The sequence below is a fragment of the Phyllostomus discolor genome, chromosome 5 (genome assembly GCF_004126475.2).
Source record: "Phyllostomus discolor isolate MPI-MPIP mPhyDis1 chromosome 5, mPhyDis1.pri.v3, whole genome shotgun sequence".
In the NCBI taxonomy this organism is placed as follows: domain Eukaryota; kingdom Metazoa; phylum Chordata; class Mammalia; order Chiroptera; family Phyllostomidae; genus Phyllostomus; species Phyllostomus discolor.
Genome location: NC_040907.2, coordinates 170,687,041 through 170,709,123, shown reverse-complemented (window position 1 = coordinate 170,709,123; position 22,083 = coordinate 170,687,041). Strand labels below are relative to the sequence as shown.

General features: G+C 65.3%; 1 protein-coding gene across 1 annotated transcript in view; it reads left to right on the top strand.

The window, feature by feature from the left end:
* The window catches only part of FAM53B (family with sequence similarity 53 member B), a 94,040-nt gene that overhangs the window by 26,422 nt on the left and 45,535 nt on the right, over positions 1-22,083 (top strand). Inside the window, exons 2-3 of the mRNA XM_028513103.2 lie at positions 5,563-5,814; positions 14,969-15,023. Of these exons, the coding sequence (XP_028368904.1) occupies positions 5,737-5,814; positions 14,969-15,023 (133 nt within the window). The 5' untranslated portion in view covers positions 5,563-5,736. The remainder of the gene's footprint in view (positions 1-5,562; positions 5,815-14,968; positions 15,024-22,083) is intronic.

Here is a 22,083-nt window from a genome sequence, read left to right as displayed (position 1 = left end):
ATCAGGAAAGTCGCTGTCAGCGGCCGGGGTCGCGGCTAGGTTGCGCTCTGAGTGCTGTGTTCCGGGTGGTGAGACAGTCACTGCCACTAGAGCAGTGGTGACTGCTGCAGCCTCCCTGCCTGGGGGCCTCCCAGCACGGCTGGCGTCTGCACCGCTTTCCCCCGCTCCAGCGTGACGGGGTGTTGCAGACAGTGCTTTGCATGTCCTGGTGCGCCGGGCAGGCACTGGGCAGGGTTCCCGTTTGCCACGAGCTGAGAGTCTGACCAGCGTGCTGTCACACAGCTGGGTTCAAGGGTCGCAAACGGACCCAAGCACCTTGGAGACTGCAGGACAAAAGGCAGAGTTTCACGGCGGGAAGGGCTGACTCGTGCAAGAGAGCAGAGCCGTCCCCCCGCCCCTGTGGTGTCCAAGAGAGTGGCCTGGGGGCAGACCTGGATTCAGATCCTGCCCCCGCCCCTGCTTGCTGTAGGGTCTCGGGCAAACGCTGAGTTTATTTTATTTTCTTGGAGCCTCAGCTTTCTTATCTGGACAACGGGAACACTCCTGAGAGCGTGCCCGAGAGCGAGCCCAACAGCAAGTCCTGTTTGTAGGAACGTGAGGTGGTTGGTGAAACGGGAAGAGCTGGCCCCCAGTGGGTGCTCAGGGAGGCGGCAGGCAGAAGTGTGCTGTGGGGGGTGTGGGGGCGGAGGTGGCCCTGGAGCTGGGTGCCGTGCACTGGGTCTGGGGTCTCTTGCTGACCGCAGGCAGTGTTGCTCTGGGTCCCCTCCTACCCTGCAGGCCTGGCGCTGGGCACAGTACTGAGGAGCTCAGGGGTGTCCTTGGGCAGATGCAGTCTTGAGGTAAGGGTTTGCAGGGTGGCCGGGGCCCTCTGCCACCACATCTGCAGCCCCGTGGTCGGGGAAGTGGGATCACGGGTCAGTGGAAAGTCTGACTTGGCCCCTTCCTCCTTCCATGAGGAGGGGAAGAGGAGTCACCGCGTGGAGGCTCCTGGGGGCGGGGCCAGAGAGCCTGTGTTCCTCGGAAGAGACCGGGCCTCTGCCCTTCCCGAGCTCTTCGCCCGTGGACGGGCAGGCCCTGCAGGTGCGAGTGGGGCGGGGCGGGGGCCGTCTGTCTGCCATGAGCCCTGGACTGGGAGTCTCAGTGGACAGGTGGGAACAAATGCGGGGCCCGGGGAGTGGCAGCACGAGATTTGAACAGAGGTCAAGGAGCCTGTGGGAGACAGGTGGGGGTGACACAGATGGCCGGAAGTGCTGACCCCAGTGGCTGCATGCTCACCGGGGTGGGGGGTGGGGCGGGTGTTCCTGACGGGGTCCTCTCCCTGCCGCTCTTACACATGCGGTCGTGCTGCACCTTCCAGGCGTGCCCGGGGCAAAGGCGTTGTGACCCCTTTCACTGGAAAGACAAGGAGACTGAGGTCCAGAGACTTGTCGAAGGTGAAAGCCAGGGCTGCCCCACCTGATAGCACGTGTTCCCGCCCCGCCTTGCCCGCGGTCCTTGGTGCAGGCAGTGGGAGCCACGCGGCTTCTGTTCAGAAGGTTTTATGTTTATATACAGTGCAGCTCGCTCCTGGTGTTGGGTTTTGTGCTTTTTTTGACAAATGTACAGATCAAATGGGCTTCCTTGATCTAAGTTTTAAATTTCACGATCGTCGGCAATTCACATGTGGTTGTCAAATGAGGGAGAGAAACCCTGTGTACGTACCGTTCGCTTGGTTTTGCTCCGCAGCTCCATCTGGCAGAACCGTCACAGCAGGAAAGGGACGGTGACGTAGCCTGGACACAGAACACCGTCACCGAGGAGCCCTCCTTTTCAGCCTCTCCCCCACCCTCCCCCCACCCTCCCCTGCAGCAACCACAAGTCTAGTTTTCATTTCTATAATTTTATCATTTCAAGAGTATTATGTAAATGGCTTCGTGCACTCACTCACCTTTGGCGACCGGGCTTCCCCCTTCGGCCTTGGTGACTCCCCTTCGGTGGCATGTTGGCGGTGTACAGAGCAGTTGGGGCGCTCGCCCGGTGAGGGACCCCGTGGTGCGTCCCTGGCCGGGATGGACCCACAGGAGCGAGGCTGTGAGGGACGTTCATGAGTGGGTTGCTGCTTCGGGGTGGGAGTGTGCGTTCCCCTGGCATGGAATCCAAGGAGGGCACTTGCTGGGGTCGTGTCCCGGCACAGCCTTGAAAGGGCGAGTTTGGGACGGAAAGGCAGGTGGGGGCAGGGGCTCTGCTGCAGGGGGGACACCGGCGGGGAGCACAGGCCTGGCAGCTGGTCCCGGCTTCAAACACCAGCTCACTCATTTGGAAAATAGCGGTAACGGAACCTGTCACGCAGCCGACGTGTGCAAAGCACCTGGTATACAGTAGGTGCTCAATAGATAGAAGCTGCTCTTGGCACGCGTTAAGAGAAAAGCCCACCAGGCCAGAGCAGGGTCTGCGCCCCTGCGGTGGCCTCAGGAGGCCTTCGCCTCCCTTTTACTTCGGGCAGAGCTGTGCACCCAGCTGTCCCTTCCGAGGCCAAGCCCCTGGCTTCTCCCCGAGGAGCCCCCAGCCCAGTTCTCAGCCTGGACTCCAGGTCCCTGCATGGACACCAACGTTCCCCCCAGTGAACTTGGCCAGGCCCGTGCCACAGGTCAGAGGAGTCCTGGAGAATTCCAGACCGCACCAGGCTGTACTGGTCTGGATTCGAGTCCCAGAACATGCCCGGCCCATTTCGGATATTGCTACAGTGAAGTCTAATTCCACACACGTCCGGTTTGACTCTTTCCAGCTCCTCGTCCTGCTGCTGCCTGCTCTCCACGGCCCCTGGGCTCCAGCCACCACTGGGCCACTGTCCCCCACACTGTCCCCCACACCTGGACAGGGCAGGCCGCCTCGCTTCGCTCACACTCTCCCTTCTGCCCAGGTGCCTCTTCCCTTCCTGTTGAGACCTGGTTTACTTTCTCTTCAGTCCGAAAGGTCTCTCGTGCACAGGATGGAATGTTCAAACGGCACGGAAGGCCTCCCCTGCTCCGGAGCCACGGCCCCTCCCCGAGGCCGCCCCGGCGGAGGGACCGTGCTGCCCCCTCTCTCGCCGTTTCCACGTCAGCCTCTCTGGCGGGGGGCGGGGGGGGGGGGGGGCGCTCGTTTCTGTACCGTTAGGGCTGTGGTGAAGACGACCCAGTGTTCCCGCACGGGACTGCGCTGTGATTCAAGTAACCCGTCCCCGTGGGTGGGTGTCCAGGCTGTCCCACACCTGAGGTCCCCACACAGGCCGTGCTGTGTGTCCCTGGCCGCTGTGTAGAGGCACCTGCCCAGGACTGTGTGCCAGTGCCCCCTGCCCCGCCCGCCTGTGTGACCCCGAGGGCTGCGAGTGCCCTGGACCTCGTCTTTCCTTTCAGTGTCTGCTGTGTGGGCTGCCCACCCACCCACCCGGTTCCCGGGGGCTCCGGTATTCACCCCCCCTGCTGTCTCTGCGAGCCCTGGCGCCCTGCGGGGGCTCCAGCCGGGACAGGGCTTCAGGAGTCAGGACGCCTCTGGCCTGCTTTGCACTTGGTGCCTGGCGGCTGCGTCGGCTGCATCGGCTGCGTCAGCCAGATCAGCTGGGCTAACCTGTTTCCATGGAGACAGACTTCAGCAGCATCCTTCGTCCTGGCCACCTCCCGATTCGCCAGAGGGATGGGCCACGAGACAGCCAGTCCCTTCTTGATGGGTAGCTTTTTAAAAAATTGGATGGAGTGTCCCTTGGAAAATGTTGAGAGGACAGCTGCCTGGGCATTGGTTGCTGAGAAAGGGTCGGGCCCCACCGGCTCCCCCATGAAGGGGGACAGTTGTGGTGGTGTACCGGACATTCCCTCCAGTGAGCCAGGGCCTCTCGGTCAGCCAGGGCTTGGGTTCTGCTGCCGTGGGGTACGGTGATCTTCCGAGGCCGCCACAGATTCACAGAGAGGGAAACTGAGGCTCAGAAAGGAGGTAACTTGGCAAAGGTCGCTTGCGCAATGCATCTCAAGAGCTGGGAGCCCAGTGCAGGCGTGTGTCCCCCTCGGGAGGAAGGCGACGGCCGACAGGCAGGGCGCCTCCAGGGCCCCGGGCTGCCCCGGAACGGAATTGAGGTTGCACCCAGAAGAAGACGGCCACCATCAGGCCTCGCTTCTGCCCCCAAGGCGGCACGAAGGGTCCCTTTGAAGGGGCGGCCCGTGAGCACGCCGCTGGGCTCTCCCCCGCTTGGTGTGTCCCGGCTTGCTCCCGAGCCAAGCGTCCAGGGCCTGGCGGGCATTTCTGGCTGGGCCGTCCGGCCAGAGCTCAGAGGAGCGGTCTGAGGGTCCCTCCTTGAGCAGACCCCTTTCGGTCAGAACGCGCCACCTCTGTCTCCAGGCGGTGTCGGAGCCGCAGGGTCTCCTGCTGGGGCCGGCAGCCTCCCTTCCCCAGCGGCCCCGGACTTTGACAGTGTATCGATTTCCCTCCTCCCTTCCCTGCTCCTGCACTTCGGGTGAACCTTGTTTTCGAAGAACAGTAGAAGGTAATTGTCCCAGGCTCGCCAGCTGGCCCGCCGCTGAGCAGTGTCAGTAACACCCACTGTAAAAGTCTGATCGGAGTAAACAGGAAAATATGATTTACAACCTGGACGGCGAGTAAATACCAGGGCGCAATTAATTTTCACACGGAGCCGCGGGTTCTGAAACACGTTCCTGCACCGAGCAGCTCGTTTCTAACCGCAGACGAGGGGTTCCTCTCTGTGTGTTGACTGCTGTTATCGTCCCTGTTTTGTGCTTCTGGGTGGTGAGCACCGGGTTGCCGGTGACCGTGGGACTTCCTTTGGAGGCGGCACTGCAGGGGGTGGGATGGGGGGTAGCGTCAGGAAAGGTCGCTCGCTGGTGAGGCGTGACCTGTTCAACCTGGTGTTTGCTCGGCGGCACTGGAGAGGCGGCGAGGGCGTGTGGTGGGCTGTGCGGAGTGGTGACGTGTGGGGGGGCGGGGACCCCGTGACTGCCAGGAGCTCGGAGCATTGTGCACAGGTGGGCCCTGAGTGGGCTGCGACCTGCTTTGCCTCATCCCGGGGAAGGGACGAGGCTGCAGAGGCCCCCGGGGTTGCCGGCGCGTCGCTGTGGAAACGTGGTCCTTCCCAGGATGGGGGTTACCTTAGGTGCTGCTTTTCAGGGGGCCCTCCTGAGTGTCCCGGGGGCTTCCGTTCGTTGCTTGGTGGAGAAGACCGGCCACCTCTCAGACTGCGGGTCCCCTGCTGCCAGCGGGCGGCCCGAGAGCCCGCGGCAGGCGTGGCGCAGGTGTGACCCTCAGCCTGGGGTGGGGTGACACGGAAGCTGTCTCTAAAGCCAGCTCAGTGTAAGGTGTCACACGACTTGGTCACACTTGGGGAATAGCAGATGGGACACCCTGAGACACGTCTTAAAGGTGTCACTCAAAGGTGAGGCTTCCACTGGCTGCACCGAGAGCCATCTGTATACCCGTCGGGGCGTTGGCTTTAGGGACCCGCCGAGGGGATTCCAAGAAGGTGTCTGCCCTGCAGCCGGGGGGCGGGCCCTGGTCTTCCCCCGTCCTGATCCCTCGGCCTTCCTTTTTTTGTCTTCCCAGGGAGCTGACCACACTTGACCGTTTCCTGCCGTGGCCCCACCCTGAGGCGGGGGGCCGATGGGGAGCCGTTTCTGCTGACACCGGTCACCTGGGAGGTGCCTCTGCCCGAGCCCGCCCCACGGAAGATGGCTCGTGCCCACCCTGGGGCGGAGCCCCGCCGCTGAGGCCCTTACCATGGTGATGATCCTCAGGAAAAGCCTCGACGACCTGGGCGCCGACGCCGTGGCACGCAGGACCTTCGACTCTGAGCTGGTAAGCACCGCGTGGGCTCGGTTTCCCTGGTGACCCTCTGGAGGCCCGGTGTCCCGCTGGGGCTGTGGACGGAGCACTCGGGGGGCGTGCAGGCCTGGCAGACCGAGTCTGGCGTGCCCGAGAGGGGAGCTCTGCAGGGCGCTGCCAGCCGGGCGGGGTGGGGGCAGAGGAAGCCGGAGCCCGGGCGAGGACAATACTTGCGAGGAGGAAGTAGCCGGGCCCAGGCCGGAGCCCTCTGGTGAGGGAGGCGGGGTGGGCAGCCCCTGGTCCCTAACACCAAGCGAGCGTGGTCCCGCTGCCATGTTCCTGCTGGTCTCCGCCCGGTAAGGGGGGTGGCGCCCGCCCGAGTGGGGCCCGAGATAAGGCCATCCCTCCACAGGGCGGTGCAGGCCACAGGCGGCTGCCGGAGGAATGGGTAGCGTGAGAGACGGTGGAGAGAGAAGGCGCAGTCTGGTGGCCAGCGCGGTGGGCCGTGGTGACAGCCGCCCTCCGCCAGAGTTGTCCTCTGAACAGACGGCCCGGTGGGCCGGGCTGGAGAGGCAGACGAGTGGTCGTCCGAGGTCAGAGGGAGCACAACTCGGGCTCCGGCCTGCTGCAGCCCCGGCCCCTCGGGAGCGAGCGGGCTGCCCCCTGCAGGAGCAGTGGAGGGGGTCCCGCTCAGCCAGAAGCACTCCTGTGGAGGGGCTTTGTGGGTGGGGGAGCCTCCCGGACTCCCTGCAGGTCTGGGGTCAGTGGGGAGCCCACTGTCCAGGGTCACGTCACCCAGCACCCCTCCTGGCGCCCCCACTGGCACCCTCGTGGCTCCGTCCTTTGTCGCTCGCCAGCAGCCGGGCTGAGAGGGGGCGGGCGGGGCCCTGGCAGGAGCCCCCAGACCTGCGTCCACCCCACAGGCCTTGACAGAGCACCTGGGGTGTGTCAGGCGCTGGGCCGGATGAATCGCACAGAGATGAGTCACGCCACCTGTCCGGCCTGCGTGTGACGTACGTCTGTGATTAGACCCCGCTCAGCATCCCAGACACTGCTGCTGTCCGCTCTCGCCAAGGTTCTGGTGGGAACTGGTCCCTTGCTTCTGGCTCCCTCAGCAGGTCCCCCACCCAGCAGCCAGAGGGAACACGGCCAGATCTGCCCCTCCTCTGCCCGGAACCTTCCACGGGCGTCCCATTCAGGAAGGGCCCTCGCACTCTGCCACCCCACCCCCACCCCATGCACTCTGCACAGACTGTACCGGCTCCTCGCACAGGCACAGACCTGCCCCAGGGCCTTTGCACGTGTTCCATGGCCTGGGAGACTCCCCCCCTAGCAGGACTCTCCCTCCCTTCCTTTGTTCTCTGGCCCGTTGGCCTAATACTTAGTTCCGCTGCCACCCTCGCCTCCCCCCAGCACACACACTTTCAGTCCCCTTTCCCTGTCTCCCTTCCCTTTGAAGTGCTTCCTGACATTGGATCTTGTGTATCGCATGACTTCTGCACTAGAATGTGGGCGTCTTGCCTCTTTTGCTTGTTGCTGCAGGCCCAGTGCCTAGTGCCCGGGTCTAGCCCGTGGCAGGTGGACATGTGCAGGAGGAACGGATGCACGTGGGTTCCCACGGTGCCACTCCTTTTGAGCTTGCCGTTGTGTTGGTGCCTCTCCGGCGGGTGCTCAGGTTCTTGGCTGAGGCGGCTCTGTTGTCCGGCACCGTTACCGGTGGGGTGTTTTTCTGCTGAATCTCAAGAACGCATCGGGTGTGGCTCTGACGGGGAAGGCACTGTCTTCAGACTGAAGGCCTTCTGGAGGTCCCAGGGGAGGGTCTCTGCCCAGCTCCAGCTGTGCTGGCGGCCTCAGCGGCTGCCGGTGGACTTGGTCCCGTCTCAGGGCTGGCTGGGGTTGGCCGTGGAGCTGGTTCCAGGGCACGTGGGCCCAAGGTCAGCTGAGCTGCTCTTCAGATGGACACGGTCTGAGCTCCTTGCCAGGAGGATCGCAGCCTCTTGGCCCTACCGAGGGGAGGGACACTCACCTCCTCCAAGAAGAACAGGAAGGAAAATCAGAGGGAGTAGGCGGGCCTCCAGCGGGGCTCTGTGTGCGTGCTCCTGCTGCCCGGTGAGCCAGGGTCTCGCTTTCTCCCTTTCTTGGGAAGTCGCTGGCTGTTCCAGGCCCACGGCCTCCCAGCCCAGAACTCGGAGCCCCCCATCCTCCTCTTCCATCCCCTCATCCCCCAGACATCTGGGCAGGTCAGCTGTGGGCAGTGGCCCCCTCTGGAGAGGGGCTCTCGTGGTCCGTGTGTTGGCGTGTCACAGTCGTTGGCCGCAGCCCGGGGCACGGCCCGGTTCTGCCCGTGCAGCGCCCGTGCGAGCGCAGTGCGGGCGGGGAGCGAGGCTGCATCCGGCAGCCTGGAAGCGGGGGCGTGGTCTGAGCGGCACTGGTAGAGGTCTGGTCTCCCTGAGTCTCCCTGTGTGCCCGGGAGCCTCCCTCCTCCCCGCTGAGGGGCAGGGGCACGTCTCTCTCTACCCAGTTACATAGACAGGAACCCGGGGCTCTGAGGGCCCAGGGGACGGCAGTGGGGGGGGGGAGCAGGTCACACAGCCCATGAGCAGGGTGCCAGGACTCTGCCTTCGAGTCCAGACCCAAGTGTCCTGCACCCGGGACCTCCACATACACCCCCCGCCCATCCCCTGAGGCTGCAGCCTCCCAGGACTCTGCCAGGCCCCTGGGGGAGGCAGGAGCCCAATAGGCTGAGAAGGACCCAGATCGTCCCAGCCCAGTGATAGCATCCAGCGGGCGGAGCAGGAGCTAAACGATGGGAGAATTTGCCCTGAGGGCCCCGCAAGCTGGAGAGGAAGTTTGCAGGGGCTTTGCTTCAGCTGCCTAAGCCGGCGACATCTTCCTCACTAGACGCCATCGAGATGCCAGCGGGGGAGAGGGAAAGGCTTTCCCCTCCTGTTTCCTAGCGAGACTGAGAAGATCGCAGGAGTGGGGGTTCAAGGGTGAAAATCGGGGTGCGAATCACCGCGGGCCACTTCGGAATTGTGGGAGCGGGTCCCAGAGCCGCATCCGTGAGGAGACGGAGTCACACACTGCTGGTGCGAGTTGCCTTGGGGCCGCTGGGGGGGCCACTGGGGGGGGCCTCAGAAAGCTGGGCGAGGAGAGGCCTGCAGGCACCCCCCCACCCCTCCCCCCACCCCCAGGCCTGGCCGGCCCCCTCCCGGCCCTCCTAGGAGCCTGTTCCACGGCTCTTGGTCTCCATTGTCTAAAAGCTGAGTGCTGGCAGCCACGTGCCCTCCCCACTCCTGGGAGAGGCGAAGGAAAACAGCAGAAGGGGCTGCCGGGTGCTCCGACTTTCGCGTGTCCCCCGAGAGAGGCGGCCCCAGGCGCCGAGGTGCCCCCGGCCCGCTTGCACAACAGGCGGCGGGGACTGCGCTCGGTTCCCCTTTCCCCCACTCAGCTGCCGCCGCCTTCGCCGCCTTCCCCTGCCCGGTGGCCGGCCCTTCCTTCGAGCGTTCTAACATTAGCTGCTGCCGCTGGCAGGCCGCCCAGACGTTTGACCTCGGGGACAGCGTTCCCTCAGCTCCTTCCCGCACGCCCACGCGCAGGCCCAGGGCTGCTCTCCGGCTCCGGCTCCGGAGGGACCGTCTTCCCCAGCCAGGCCCGGCCACCTCCGCCCTGCAAGCCTCCCTGCCGGCCCCCTCGGAGGCCTGGAGGCCTGGAGGCCAGAGGGCGCCGGGGCGGGGTGTGCTCCCGGCGGCCCCACTTTCCCCAGCCTCATGTCTTTCCCACAACAGCACCCCCCTGGTTTGTGGGGCAGGTCCTCCATCCTGTGCTTGTCCGATGAGGACATCAGGGCTGAGCGGCTGGCTCAGTTGAAAGGATCAGCAGCCGTGGCAGGCCTGGCACCCAGACCTCTGGGCTCCGAGGGTCTTCATACTTCCCGTGACCTGGTGCTGGCATAGGGGTCAGCCGCCCCAGCCAGGGTCCTGGCCGGCCAGCGGCCAGGAAGTCCGAACCCAGAAGTGCAGGATCCGAGGCAGTGAGGCACTCTGATGCCTTTCGCCTCCAGCAGGCCAGGACACTGAGGGGCCCACCTGTGCTGGGCGAACCCCCAGTGTGGGGAGGCGGGGCGCCTTTAGCATCTCCATTTGCACCCTTCACCCAGGGGCTCAGCCCCGTTCTCAGCTTCTCTTTTCTTCCGGGGCCTGGCTGTCCCTTCTGCTTCCCGCCGCCGCCGCCGCCGCGGCTCCCCGAGTTCCATTGCAGAGGCCATGGTGCTCTGCTCCTTCCCCTGGAGGGTGTCGGGGTGCGAGCGTCTGTACGGCATGGTGGTTCCCCGTGACACCGCGTCGGGAGGAGGGAGCAGTGACCGGCAGGAGGAAGGGGGGGCGAAGCGTGGCGATGGCCCTTTCTGCGCGAGGTGGCTCCTCGCTGGAGAGAGACCTGAACTGAGTCTTTATTGAAGTCGGGGTGTTGTCAGAGACTCGGCTCCCCAGGTCTCAGTGGGATTGGCAGCCTTTGCCTCCCCCCACCCCCGCCCGCCCCCACAAGAGCTGATTCCAGAATCTTCTCTGGTGGCCTAAGGAATCTCACAGAGACCAGGCCCTGCCCTGGGGCAGGCTTCACCCTGGGGGAACTACTGGGGGGAGGGGCCCGTGCTCGTTGTCCCGGGTCACCGCAGACCCATCTCTGTGCTCATGGAGGGGTGTGGGGCCCGTCCAGGAGCCCAGGAGCGGTCGGCCCTTCCTCCGTCCCCTTCTTCCTTCCCGCGGCGGGCGCGTGGGTCCGAGGGGTGGAGAGCGGCTGGCTGCAGAGCGGCACAGGCGGTGAGCGTGTATCCTGCACCGGAGAGACAGGGAATGAAACTGTCCGGGGCGACCTGGAGCCCGGGGGAGCCTGCCCGTGGTCAGCGCCTCCCTGGGGCCCGACTCCCCGGGGAGCTGTCGGGGGTGTGATGTGTCCCGGCCTGCATGCCGCCGGCCCGGCCTCAGACAGGGCCCGGAAGGCGAGGTGGGGCCTCTGAGCCCGTCTCTTCCTCTTGTCTGTGTGGCTGCCGCGCGCCCCGGGGGGGTTGTCAGCCCGCGGCCGTGCCAGGCCTCGGGGTTGCCCTGAGAGTTGCCACCGTCCCGCCAGTCAGCGTTTCTCGTGTTTGCCCTGACGGACGTTCTCCATGCACACGCACACACATGCACACACACGCACACACACACACACACACACACACACACCGGTTTGACTGAGCTGATGGTCACGAAGAGGAAAAAGGAGAAGAAAGAAGAGAGAGCTGCATTTTATTTTAAAAAACCAAACCAGAACAAAACAAAACAAAAAACAAAACCCAACGAGCCCTGGCTCGTGTGGCTCAGTGAACCGAGTGCTGGCCTGCGAACCAAAGGGTCACCGGTTCGATTCCCACTCGGGGCACCTGCCTGGGTTGCGGGCCAGGTCCCCGGTAGGTGGTGCGTGAGAGGCAACCACACACTGATGTTTCTCTCTCTCTCTCTCTCCCTCCCTCCCTTCCCCCCCCTCTAAAAATAGACAAATAAAACTTAAAACAACAAAAAGCTGCACCGCACTGTAAGCATCTTTCTGGTTAAGCAGGCTTCACCTAGAAATCTTCCCTCAAGGTCCTGAACGGCTCCGCTCAGCGCTCGCTTTCCACAGTTTCTCAGGCCACCGAGCCGTGGCCCACTCACCATTAGCCTCTTGAGGGTCAGTAGGAAATGGCCAGGGTCCCCCCGTTGTGAGTGCCAGACCCTCTCCCGCTCACTTGCACCCAGAGAGAACTATTTCTCTGGCGCTCTGGGGGAGGGCTCTAGGGCCGGAGAAGAGTTGGGGGATGAAGCCCTGGACGGGCAGGGATGGGGCAGCTCGGAGTGTTCTGGAAGCAGGCGCTCGTGGCAGGCTGAGGGCGTCCCCACGCGGTGAGCCGGCCCTGGTCTGGCCCAGGCGTCAGAGCCCCGGGCCCAGGAGCGTCTGGTCAGCCACACCCATGGCCTGTGCCCACCCCGCGCCGGGGGAGATCGGGCATGGTCCCACCACAGTCTGTGCAGTGGCGGAGGGCGGAGCCCTAGTGGAGAGTTGGGGTGCCGTTAGCGGAAGAAGCAGGTGCACCCCCAGTCTGCAGTTTCACGCACACCACGAAGGGCCCAGGGGTGGAGATGCCCTAGAGCAGTGGACTTGGGGAAGGGGTTCCCTCACATTGTAAACTCAGCGTGAGCCATCACCGGTTCACCATGCCCTCGGGTGCAGAGTCCGAGGCTGCCTGGGGAGCCTGGGCTGGCCCAGGGTCACCCCTGACTCTGTCTGTCTGGCACTCTGGCCCCTCCTCCCCTGAATTTCGGCTTAGCAGGAGCCCAGGGATTGGGGGAGGCAGCAGGTCCACCCAGTGAATGTCCATTTCCATTGCTGGCCTGCGAACCAGAGGTCGCCGGTTCAGTTCCCAGTCCGGGCACATGCAGCACGAGCAAGAGGCGGGGCTGACAGGGGGCCAGGGCAGCCGGGCAGCGGACGGGCTCGTGGTGCCTGCTCCGTGCGGGGACCAGACAGCAGCCTCACGAAGCTTAGCTCTCGGGGGTCAGAGAGAAAGCCCGGAAACAAACGGGCTGCTGTACGTGGCTTAGACCCTAAACGAGACCGTGTGAGACCCGCAGGGTGAGGAGCGCGCCCTTCCAGGCCGGCGGCCAGGGAAGGCCACAGTGGGGGCCGCGTGACAGGACGGACCCAGAGCCCACCCTGGAAGGACCCCACCACAGACGCCCCGGGGTGGCATCGAGCTGGCTGGTCCTGCCGAGCTGTGTGTGAGCCCGGGGGACCTGGTGGGAGTGAGGGCGCCGGGCCGGGCCCACGTGGGTCCGGTGGGCGGCAGGGCCAGGGGGCGGCCTGAGTGTTCCTCAGTTGCTGTGGGAAGTGGCTGGGGGGCAGCAGGCAGAGGAGCAGCGTGGGAGGCCAGGCCCAGGGCACGGGGGTGGGGTGGAGGGTGGGGTGGGGAGGGCTAGGTAGGAGTCTGGCTTGGTCAGGCTGCTGCAGAGGGGGTGGGGGTGGGGCGGGGCTGCAGGGGAGCGAGAAGCCCTCCCATTCCATGTGTGTCTGTGCCGCCCTGGGAAACCGTCTGCAGCCAACACAGCCGAGGCCTCGCTGAGCGAGCGAGCGAGCGAGTGGGTGGGTGGAGGCCCCGGGGCCCTGCGTGCCGGCGTGGTGGCTTCCCTCTGTGCCCACTCCCACTCGCACCTTCCCTGGGAGGGCCCGGGCTGGCCCTCTGTCTGGAACACGCCGCTCCGTGGAAGGCCGGCGAGCCAAGACGTGACTGCGGGCCAGTTCACCGCCCGTGTCTCTCGGCTGCCCGCGGCCCCGAGCTCTGCTCGGTGGCCCCTGTACCTGGCGCAGCACACAGGCCGCTGTGGGCTCCTCGCTCTCCTGCTTTCCCCAGCCGGGTCCTGGTTTGGGTGCCTGTGGGCCCCCGGCTGGCGTGGGGGCTGTGGTTCCCCAGTGGGTGCCCGCTCTGTGCCGGGTGCCTGCGTGGCATTGGAGCTGTCCACCTCGGCAGGCCAGGCCTGCAGCACTGGCTGAGCCCAGCTCCCCCCGTCTGAACCCCGCAGGGCTCTCTTACCTGCTCTCCGTCGGTGGCTTTGGGGCGGGCTTTCAGCGCTGCGTGAACGGAGCCCGTGGGGTGGGGGTCAAGGCACTGGAGTCCAGGAGGGCGCCTGGTCCCGACAGGAAGAGAATTGTTTCGAACGGAGGTGGGGGCACTGACAAGGGACTTCCCGCCGCCCCCCCCCCCCCCCCCCCCCCCGGGAGCTCCGTCTGGTCCTTGAGCACCAGCCCCGGCGCTTCCCCGAGGAAGCCAGCCCTGGCCCCCGGCACCTGCAGGCTGGGTCACCTCCCCTCCTGTCCCAGCCTCTGTGCCGTGGAAGGGTTTGTCTGGGCGACGGTGAGCTTCCTGAGGGCCAAGGCCAGCGTCCTTCACCTCTGCGCCCCAGGCTGCTCGGGGTGAACCCTAATAAGCTGACCGGATGACCACATATATGACTGAGGGCAGAGATCCCTGTGTTGGGGGGGTGGGGAGCTGGTGCCAGGCGCTTGCCACCCGTCTTATCTGGGTGGGCCAGGTGTTGTTCCCAGCTCGCTCCACCCTGGTGCTTCCAGGCCTTAAAGAGCCAGGGCCCGGGCTGCTCTCGCAGGTGAGAGCTCTGTGACCAGCCAAGGGCTCTGGGGCCGAGGGCTTCCGTCACTGTGACACGATCGGCTGGTAGGTTTTCACTGGTGACCCCGAGTGCAGGTCCCCACTAGTACAGGTTTGTTGATGGGTGGGCGGATGGATGGATACATGGATGGGTGGGTGGGTGGGTGTGTGAGTCTTTGGAGTGCTTGACCAGACCCTTCTTCCCGAGGCCACGATGGGCAGCCACAGTCTCCTCCTCACCAGCGGTCAGGACAGGCCTCTCTCCGGACTTGGGTCTCTATGAGCACGGGGACCCCGGGGTGTCCCCAGCTCGGGTGTCTGTGCAGCCTTGGAGCCGGGGCCCGGGCTCGGGTCTCCGCCGGGCCTCACTGGCCCATGTCTCACCCGATGGCCCCCTGCGTTCTGCTGCGGCTGGGCGCGGGGTCGGGGGAAGGTGTGCACCGTCCCCGGCGGAAGGGGAGGCCGCCCTGGGGCCGTGGTGCTGAGCAGCTCAGGAGCCGGCGCTGGCTGCCGAGAGCAGTGACAGCTGCGAGTTTCCGTTTCAGTTCAGAGAGGGTGCCTGGGGGGTGGCAGAGCACCCCTGTCCCTCACGCGAGGCTCTTCCTGCCCCGGGAGGCCCCTGCTCCCCCAGGCCTAGGCTGAGAGGCACGGCAGGGGGCGGGAGGGGACTCTCTTCAGCCCACCCTGGTGACCCGCGCACGTCACACGCCCCTCCTGTGGCCAACGTCCCGGCCTCAGGTCACGGGCCTTGCTGGTGGGGGTTCGAAGCCCGCTCCCTCGACAGACTCCGTACCTCCCCGGAGACCTGGCCTTCCCCCCCTGAGTCCAGGCCCCGCCACGGGCTGACGTCCTCTCTCTCTGGACACTCTCCTCTCCTGCCTCGAACCCGACGCCGGCCTCGGGCCGCCGCCCCCTTGTCCCTGTGACTTTGGCACGGGCCCCCGCGCAGGGCTGCGTGCAGATGCGCTTCTCATGACCTGGAGAGTGAATGGCTTTTCTGGTTGTTTTCAGCACACGCCAAAGAAGATGAGTCACGGACCGACACTTTTCTCTTGTGGAGTTATGGGTGAGTAACCGCGGCGGCTGGGAGCCGTCCTTCCCCGGCCCCCCCGCCGGGGCCTGCGTCCTCCAGGTGAGACCCGCGAGCGCCGTCCGGACCCGGGCCCAGCGAGTGGCCGCGGGGACGCTGGGCTGTGTGTCCGAGCCGTCTCGGCCCCCGCAGTGCAGGGGGCTGCTGGGCCAGGGGCAGGTGGGGCAGACGCAATCCCACCTGCAGCACGGAGGGTTTCTGTCTGACTGTCCCAGGAACCGTGCTCCTTTAGTGAAGTCAGAAAGGGCACTGGAGTGCAAAGCGCCAGGTAAAAACCTCCCGTGGCCCCACTGTTGCTCAGGGGCAGTAACTGCTGTCACACCTGGGTGTGTTTCTGTGTGTTCTGCGCTCGTTTCCCCAGCCAATCCACGGTGAACACACGATTATGTGAAATCGTGTACAAAACCTTATTTCCCACGCTTTGCTCAGGAGTGGTTCCCACCGTGCCCCCACAGCATTGAACTCGCGGGGCCCCTGCGTTGTGATGAGCTCAGGGCCCTGCGTCGTGCGGACGGGCCAGGACGAGCTCGCCGATGGAGCGGTTCCTGGCTGCTGGGTGGAGGGGCGTTGTGTTGGCTGGTGTGACTGACACGGAGAAGCGTCTAAGCTCCCTCTGCCTTCTGGACTGTTCCCCGAGGCAGTGCCCTCGAGGGGGACGGACGGGCTGGCGGCGGGCGTGGTCTGGAGGCGCTGGCTCGCCGTCGCTTTCCGGAAAGGCGGCCTCGGTCCCCGCGCTTCCTAAGGGGCAGATGGGGTGCCTGTATCAATGAGATGGATCTCCCCCGCTCCGGGTGCCGGGGCCCCGTGTCTCCCCTTGCCGTCCGTCTGTCCGTGACTTGTGCCCTTGTGGGGACACCCCAGCTGACGGGGGGCACCGTGACGTCTCTGTGGAGTCAGCAGCCTGGCCCCCATGATGGGTCGCCGCTGCGGGCCTGTCACCCCTGCCTCAGCTTCCCCTCTGCGCAGCATGCACCCTCTCTTCCTTAGACCCAGCGCTCAAAGGGGGGGTGGCCGGGAGGCAGAGTGCTAGGCCACGCTCCTTACCCGTGGGACCCCTGGGCTCTGCAGCAGCTCCGGGGGGCGGGCAGGACACTCTGTTCACATATATGGAGGGGGAACTGCGGCTGAGGGAGGTGGTCCCCCAGGCCCCAGGCCCCTTAGCGGGCAGAGTGGGACCCCAGGTCGGGGAGAAGGAAGACGGTTTTCTTCCTAGTCACAAGCCATAGCTCGGAGGGAGAGCCCGGGCGCTCGCCTGCCCCCAGAGGAAACGGAGGCAGGGAGGTCACCTGGCCTTGGTTTACCCGTGTGACACACTTCTGAGGCTCGTCCCCACGTGGGGCGCGACGGAACGCCTCGTTAGTGGTTAACGGCTTTTGGCAAACCCTCAGCGGCCCAGCCGCCCGCTGGCCCCATCTGGGTCAGAGTCACAGTTGAGCTTCGGGGGAGCTCCCCCCCGCCCCCCGTTGTCTCGGTGGGGAGCCAAAAGGCTCCGGACATGCCCGGCCCCCAGCCCAGCCCCCAGCTCAGCCCGGCTTCGGCTCCCAGCCGCTGGCCGGCCGGCACACAGGCTGTGGGCGGGTCGGTCTTCACCTCGAGGCCGCGCTGGCACCAGGCCCCTGTGCCCTCTCTGCACTGAGTGTGTCTCGACGATGGCGCGGGGCCCCTGCGGGTCTGTGACGGGCGAGGTTGGGGCTGGTGCTGCTGACCCGTTTCAGCCTCAGTGTCCTTGTCTGTGAGCCGGCCGTGAGGACGGCACCTGCCCCGTGGGCTGGCCCGCAGCCATGTGCCAGTGTGTTCGTGAGGGGACCGGCTCAGCGCGAGCACCCCGACGTGAGCATCCGGCTCCCTGGAGAGGCTCCACGCCCAGACTTTGGTTTCCTGGGGGGGGGGTGTCGGCAGGGCAGCCGCCCCTGTGGGGAGAGACCCTCGGGCCCAGGGACCGAGGTGGAGGCTCAGGGGACGGACCCACAAGGAGGGAGGGTCTCCCTGCGGACTGCCCAGCGCAGGCCGTCCGAGCCTGTGGAGCCCTGTGGCACCCTGCAGCCTGCTCTCTGCCGGGGACCCTCTCCCCCGCCCAGGGCTTCCAGGGGGCCTGTGCCGCCGCTTCTGCCGCCTCTCGTTTGCAGAGTGGCCCTGGAGGGTCTGTCCCTCCTGGCCCTGTCTCCCTCCTGCTCTGCAGCCCGGCACCTGGGCGCTGCCAGGGGTCTGTGGAGTCCCCTCGTCCTTCTGTTCGGCACCTCTCCCCCCCTCTGTGCTCGTCTTTCTGTTGCTCAGCCCGTCCTTGGAGTCCAGAAGCCCCGGCCCATCTGTGGCTTGTGGTGGTGGGTGTTTGTTGAGTCACTGCTGCGTGTCGGGCAAGGGGGGCTGGTGGAGAGACTCGGCCCTCAGAGCTGTGGGTGCATCAGCCCGTCTTCCCGAGCCCCGGTTCCCACTTCTTGCCCGGTGTTTGCCGGTGTTTGCCGGTATTTGCCGGTGTTTGCAGGATTCAAAGAGACAGCGGCACACCGGAGGCGCCAGCCAGCGCAGTCCCTGCCCCGCACCTGCCGAGGCGGGAATGCCCGCAGTCCTGGCCTCTCCCAGGCCCGTGTGCCGGCGGAGGCACTGGTGACCCGAGACCCGGGTGTGCCTTCGCCCAGTGCTGTGACCTGGGAGGGCGTCCCAGGCGGTGAGGTTTCCTCTGAGGCGTGACCGCTCTTCCATAGCGGGCGAGAGCACACCCCGTGGGGTCCAGCCAGACTTGTCAAGAGGGTCCGGGCCCCTGCGGGGCCGGGCAGTGCTCAGCAAAGATAAAGCGTCATGTCACTGTAATCGCCAAACCCCTGCCTGCCTCCCGGAGATAAAGGACTCGTGTTCGGGCCCTGATGAGTGGGATTCTCCCGCGAGGGCTGGGGACAGCTCGACCTTGTCACTCGGTTCTTCCCCCCCCCCCCCTTCCCCTCCGTGCAGGGCCCTAGCGGGAAGCCAGAACGGGTTTGAGTTTCGTGAACGTTCTGAAGGAAAATGCGGGCGCGCACATCTGGGTGGGGAGGGCAGCGGCCCGTGTGCTTCCTCTGCAAAGGCCGCCCTTTCCGGCAGCGCGGCCCCCTCCGCGCCCACTGCGGTAACAGCGCCTTGCAGATGCAGTCCGGTGCCCACGGCAGCGTTTTAACACGGGCTTCCCTCCCCCTCCTCCTCCTCCTCCTCCTCCTCCTCCTCCTCCTCCTGAGCAGGATTGCAGGCCCCTCCCCATCTTGGTGTCCGCCCCTCCCCCGCCTCCCCGCCCCAAATTTTGGGAACTTAAGACAAAGAAGTGGTTTTGTGCTTTTCCACAGTGGAGGAGGGAACAAAGCTGGGTGAGGGGTAGGGGTGGGGGCAGGGCATTGCCGAGTGGGCCCGGGGCCCAGACCCCTCAGGGCTCTTTCCAGCAGAGACCACCACACTCTGCCGCTTGGTTTCCTTTGTCGCCTCCCAGACCCTCTCCCCCTGGCACGCCTGTGCTGAGCCGGGGTCCCCTCTGCAGGCGGCTCCCATGCGGGGGAGCCGTGTGCCCCGCTGGTCATTGTGTTTTTGACACAGGAAACCTCAGTCAGGTGGCAGCCTCGCGGGTGCGGCCCGGCCAGTGGTCAGCAGGCCGGCTTCTGTTACTGGCCAGGATTGCTCGTGGGAGCAGGACGGGGCTTGGCCGTGCCCGGGAGAATCCCTCTGCCCTGGGCGAGCCTGGAGCCACGTGGGAACCCTTGGTGCCTGGCTCCCCCCAGCTCCTCCTGCACTCGCAGCGGGAGATGCTTCTCCGTGCTGCCCCCGCTCACGCGTGTAATCCTGGGGGGAAAGAGCAAGCATGGTGAGAGCACGCCGCTCTCTCCGCCACCCCCTTGGCTCATGGCTCCCACTGAGTGAGTTCTGAGTCCTGGGGACGGTGGGCACCCCACGTCCCGTCTTCTTTCACGCCCAGGCCTGGCGGAGACCTGGCAGTCTCGCAGGGTGTGTGTGTGTGAGAGCAAGCGCAGTGCCCGTGGTCGTGAAAGGGCCGCCAGAAAGAGTCCCGCTAATAGGAGTCTGTGGACAGAGAACAAAACAATTCATATGCTAAAAAAAAAAAAAAAAAAAAGGATGGAAACCCATAATTACTTCAGGAGTTATGGTAATAAATTATTTATTAATGTAAATTATTTCACAGGCAAAGAACACAGGGGAAACTCGAGCAGAAGGATCATCCATTATGTATAAAAAGGAATTGTAAAAACACTGCGGCAGCCGCGCGCGTGCTGCCGGGTCCGAGTTCGTCAGCATCTCAACGACAAGCCCTTCCCTCCCGGGGTTGATTGCTTGGCTGTCACAGTCCACCCTGGGCACAAAAGGGGGCGCTCCTGGGGGTGCACCCTGCATTCGTCTCCGCGGGGTCAGCCGGTCGGCTGTGTCGCTGAGCCGTGCAGGCGGCACGGATTGCGCTTTGAGGCCTGGGAGCGCCCGGTCTCCCGATTCCGCCATGGCCCCGCCCCTTGTTGAGAGCGGGAGGGGGGTCCGGGAGGGGGGTCTCGGCCTCGTGGGGAAAAGCTGGTGCTTGGAGGCGGAGCATTTTTCGGCCCCGACACCAGATGTGGACGGAAGCAAAGCGAGCCGCGGTGACGGCGGGACCAGCATTCCGCAGGCTCGTGCTCTGGTCCTGGCCGCTTGCCCCGTGTCTCAGAGGTCGCCAGTGTGACCATGATTGCTGGACCGGGGTCTCCGATGAGAAACTGACTACTGACCAGACTGGGCTCCAGTGAACCCGTGCTATCGTTGAAAGAGGGCAGCCACCTGCAAGGGAGCACATGGACGGTGTTTTAAACGTTGCTGTCCCTGTGTGTGGGTGCTGCCCCGCGTGTGGCTTTCCCGTCCCCGAGGCAGAGGGAGGGCCAGTTGAGGGTTTGTCCTTGCAGGGTGCTCTCGGTGTGTTCTCGCACCGTGAGTTGGTTTCAGACTGTGTCGCTGGACCGGAGCACAGGGCGGAAGTGGGTGTGAAGTACTGTAGCTGGCACGCTCTAGCTGTTTACGGCGACAAGGGAGCCTCCTCCTCGCCCAGGCTGGCCTGGCACGGGGGTGGGGGAAGGGGTCCACAGTGGAGCCAGAGGACAGGGCAGGGCAGCTGCCGGCTGGGTGCCGCCCGCCGTGGTGCACCGCCAGGCCGCCTTGCACGCGGAGAGCTGGTCCAGCTGGGAGGCGGCCTGGCCCACCCACAGCAGCGTGGCCTGGGGGTTGCGGCTCTGCCGCTGGCTGGCTGCGTGTCCACGGCTGGATGCGACGTGGCTCTGGACCTCGGGGGCCCCGCCAGTAAGTCAGGTGGGGAGGGCGGTGGCACACGCACGCGATGCTCTCTCCTGGCTCCAGCAAGGGTCCCGGCGTGGTGCGAGTTCCACCAACAGTTAATGTGCACGCATCCACACTTTCCCGAGTGACTCTCCCAGCGGCCGGCTCTCTACTCTGTGTGACGGCGTCCAGCTGTGCTCCGTGCCCCGGTCTGGAGGCAACTCGCAGGCAGCTGCCCGCTCTGTGCTCTGTGCGCACCCACGGCCAGATGGGGGCCCTAGTGGATGATGGAACTCGCCTCTCTGTCCCCTCGGAGGTTGTGTTGCCTTTGCAGGTGCATGCACTTCCCTGCACATTTCCAAATGCCCGTGGGGGTGGGGGGTGTGGAGAGGAGGTGGGGGAGGAGGGCAGGCCCAGGGGTGGAGAGGGGGTCCCTCAGAGCCAAAAGGTCTGCCACAGGGCCCCTGTCCACCCTGCCTCGGGTGGGTGGGGATACTGAGGCCCACACTCGGCTGGTTTTCACTCCTCTATACTGTCTGTCTGGAATCTCATGGGGCCTCTCTTTGCAAGAGCAAAGACTTCCCTGGAGCAGTGGCACCTGCCATGGGCCACCCCGGCTGGGGGCCGCGCCCTGGAACCTCTGTGAACTCCCACCTCTCTGGCCTCCCCCAAACCCCCGAGCCAGCCTTCCTGCCTCCCTTGACCAGGCTGGTGGGGGGTTCCTGCCAGCCATTCCAATCCCAGCCTACACGCCCTGTCCGAGGAGCTTGGGGTCCTGCATGGCTGTCCCCGAGCCCTGGGTGCAGCTGCCATGGATGGTTCATCACAGGTGAGAGGGCACAGCCAGGAGCTGAGGCCTGTGTCTCCATTCTGGGGGGGGCCAGGCCTGTAAAGTGCGTGTGAAGATAGGCAGCGCCCTTGTGGGGTGGTTCAAGCCATCACCCTGCACGTGTTCCGGTGCTTTTAATAAGATCAGGTCAGAGGAGCTGCCTCCAGAAAGATGTCGGTTTTGTTGCATTGCCACTGACAGGGCCGGCGAGCTGCTCCCCCAGCTCGAACGTGGGTTTCTCGCAGCCCCAGGGCCGAGTTAGCGGCCGGCCCACAGGGCAGGGGAGACAGACCCGCCGCCAGCACCAGCAGACAGGTGTGAAATCCGAGAATGAGTCAGCCGGGCCCGGAGGCTGCAAGAATCTGGGGTCTGTGCGCTGGGTGCTTAACCTTTTCTAGAAACCACATTCTGCAGTGGCTATGTCACCGGGGGGCAGCCTCTGACATGCAGCGCAGAGGGAGCCAGGGTCGTAATCTCGTGTCTTTTGGACATCAGAAGGCTTGCAGCCCCCTAGGCGTGTGGGCCCCTGGGCACTTCCCTTCGAGGTGGAGGGCAGAAATGGAAACAGGACCGTCTGGGGTTGGATGCTGTCTGTGTTTTCTCGGAGTGTGTCTTGTTCTGAGCCCCAGCTCTGCGTGCCCAGCAGCCCCCGTGCTCCGTGGTCAGGGGACCAGACCCTCGTGAGTACGGCGGGGGGTGGGGCCCACTTCCTGTCCCCACACGGGTGGCCAGAGGCGTCTCCTGCACCTCCCAGGCCAGTGGGCGTCTCCCCAGAAACGTCAAGCCCGGGCCTGGAGCCTTGGCTTTGAAAGACTCCGTGGCGGTCTGCTGGTCCGCGTGCCAGGGAGCGGGAGAGGACGGCTTGCGTGCTTTTCGTGTTTCCGGGGCGTTTGTCGTCCCCCCCCCCCCCGGCAGCAGGCGGGGCCCCGGGCTGGGGGGTGT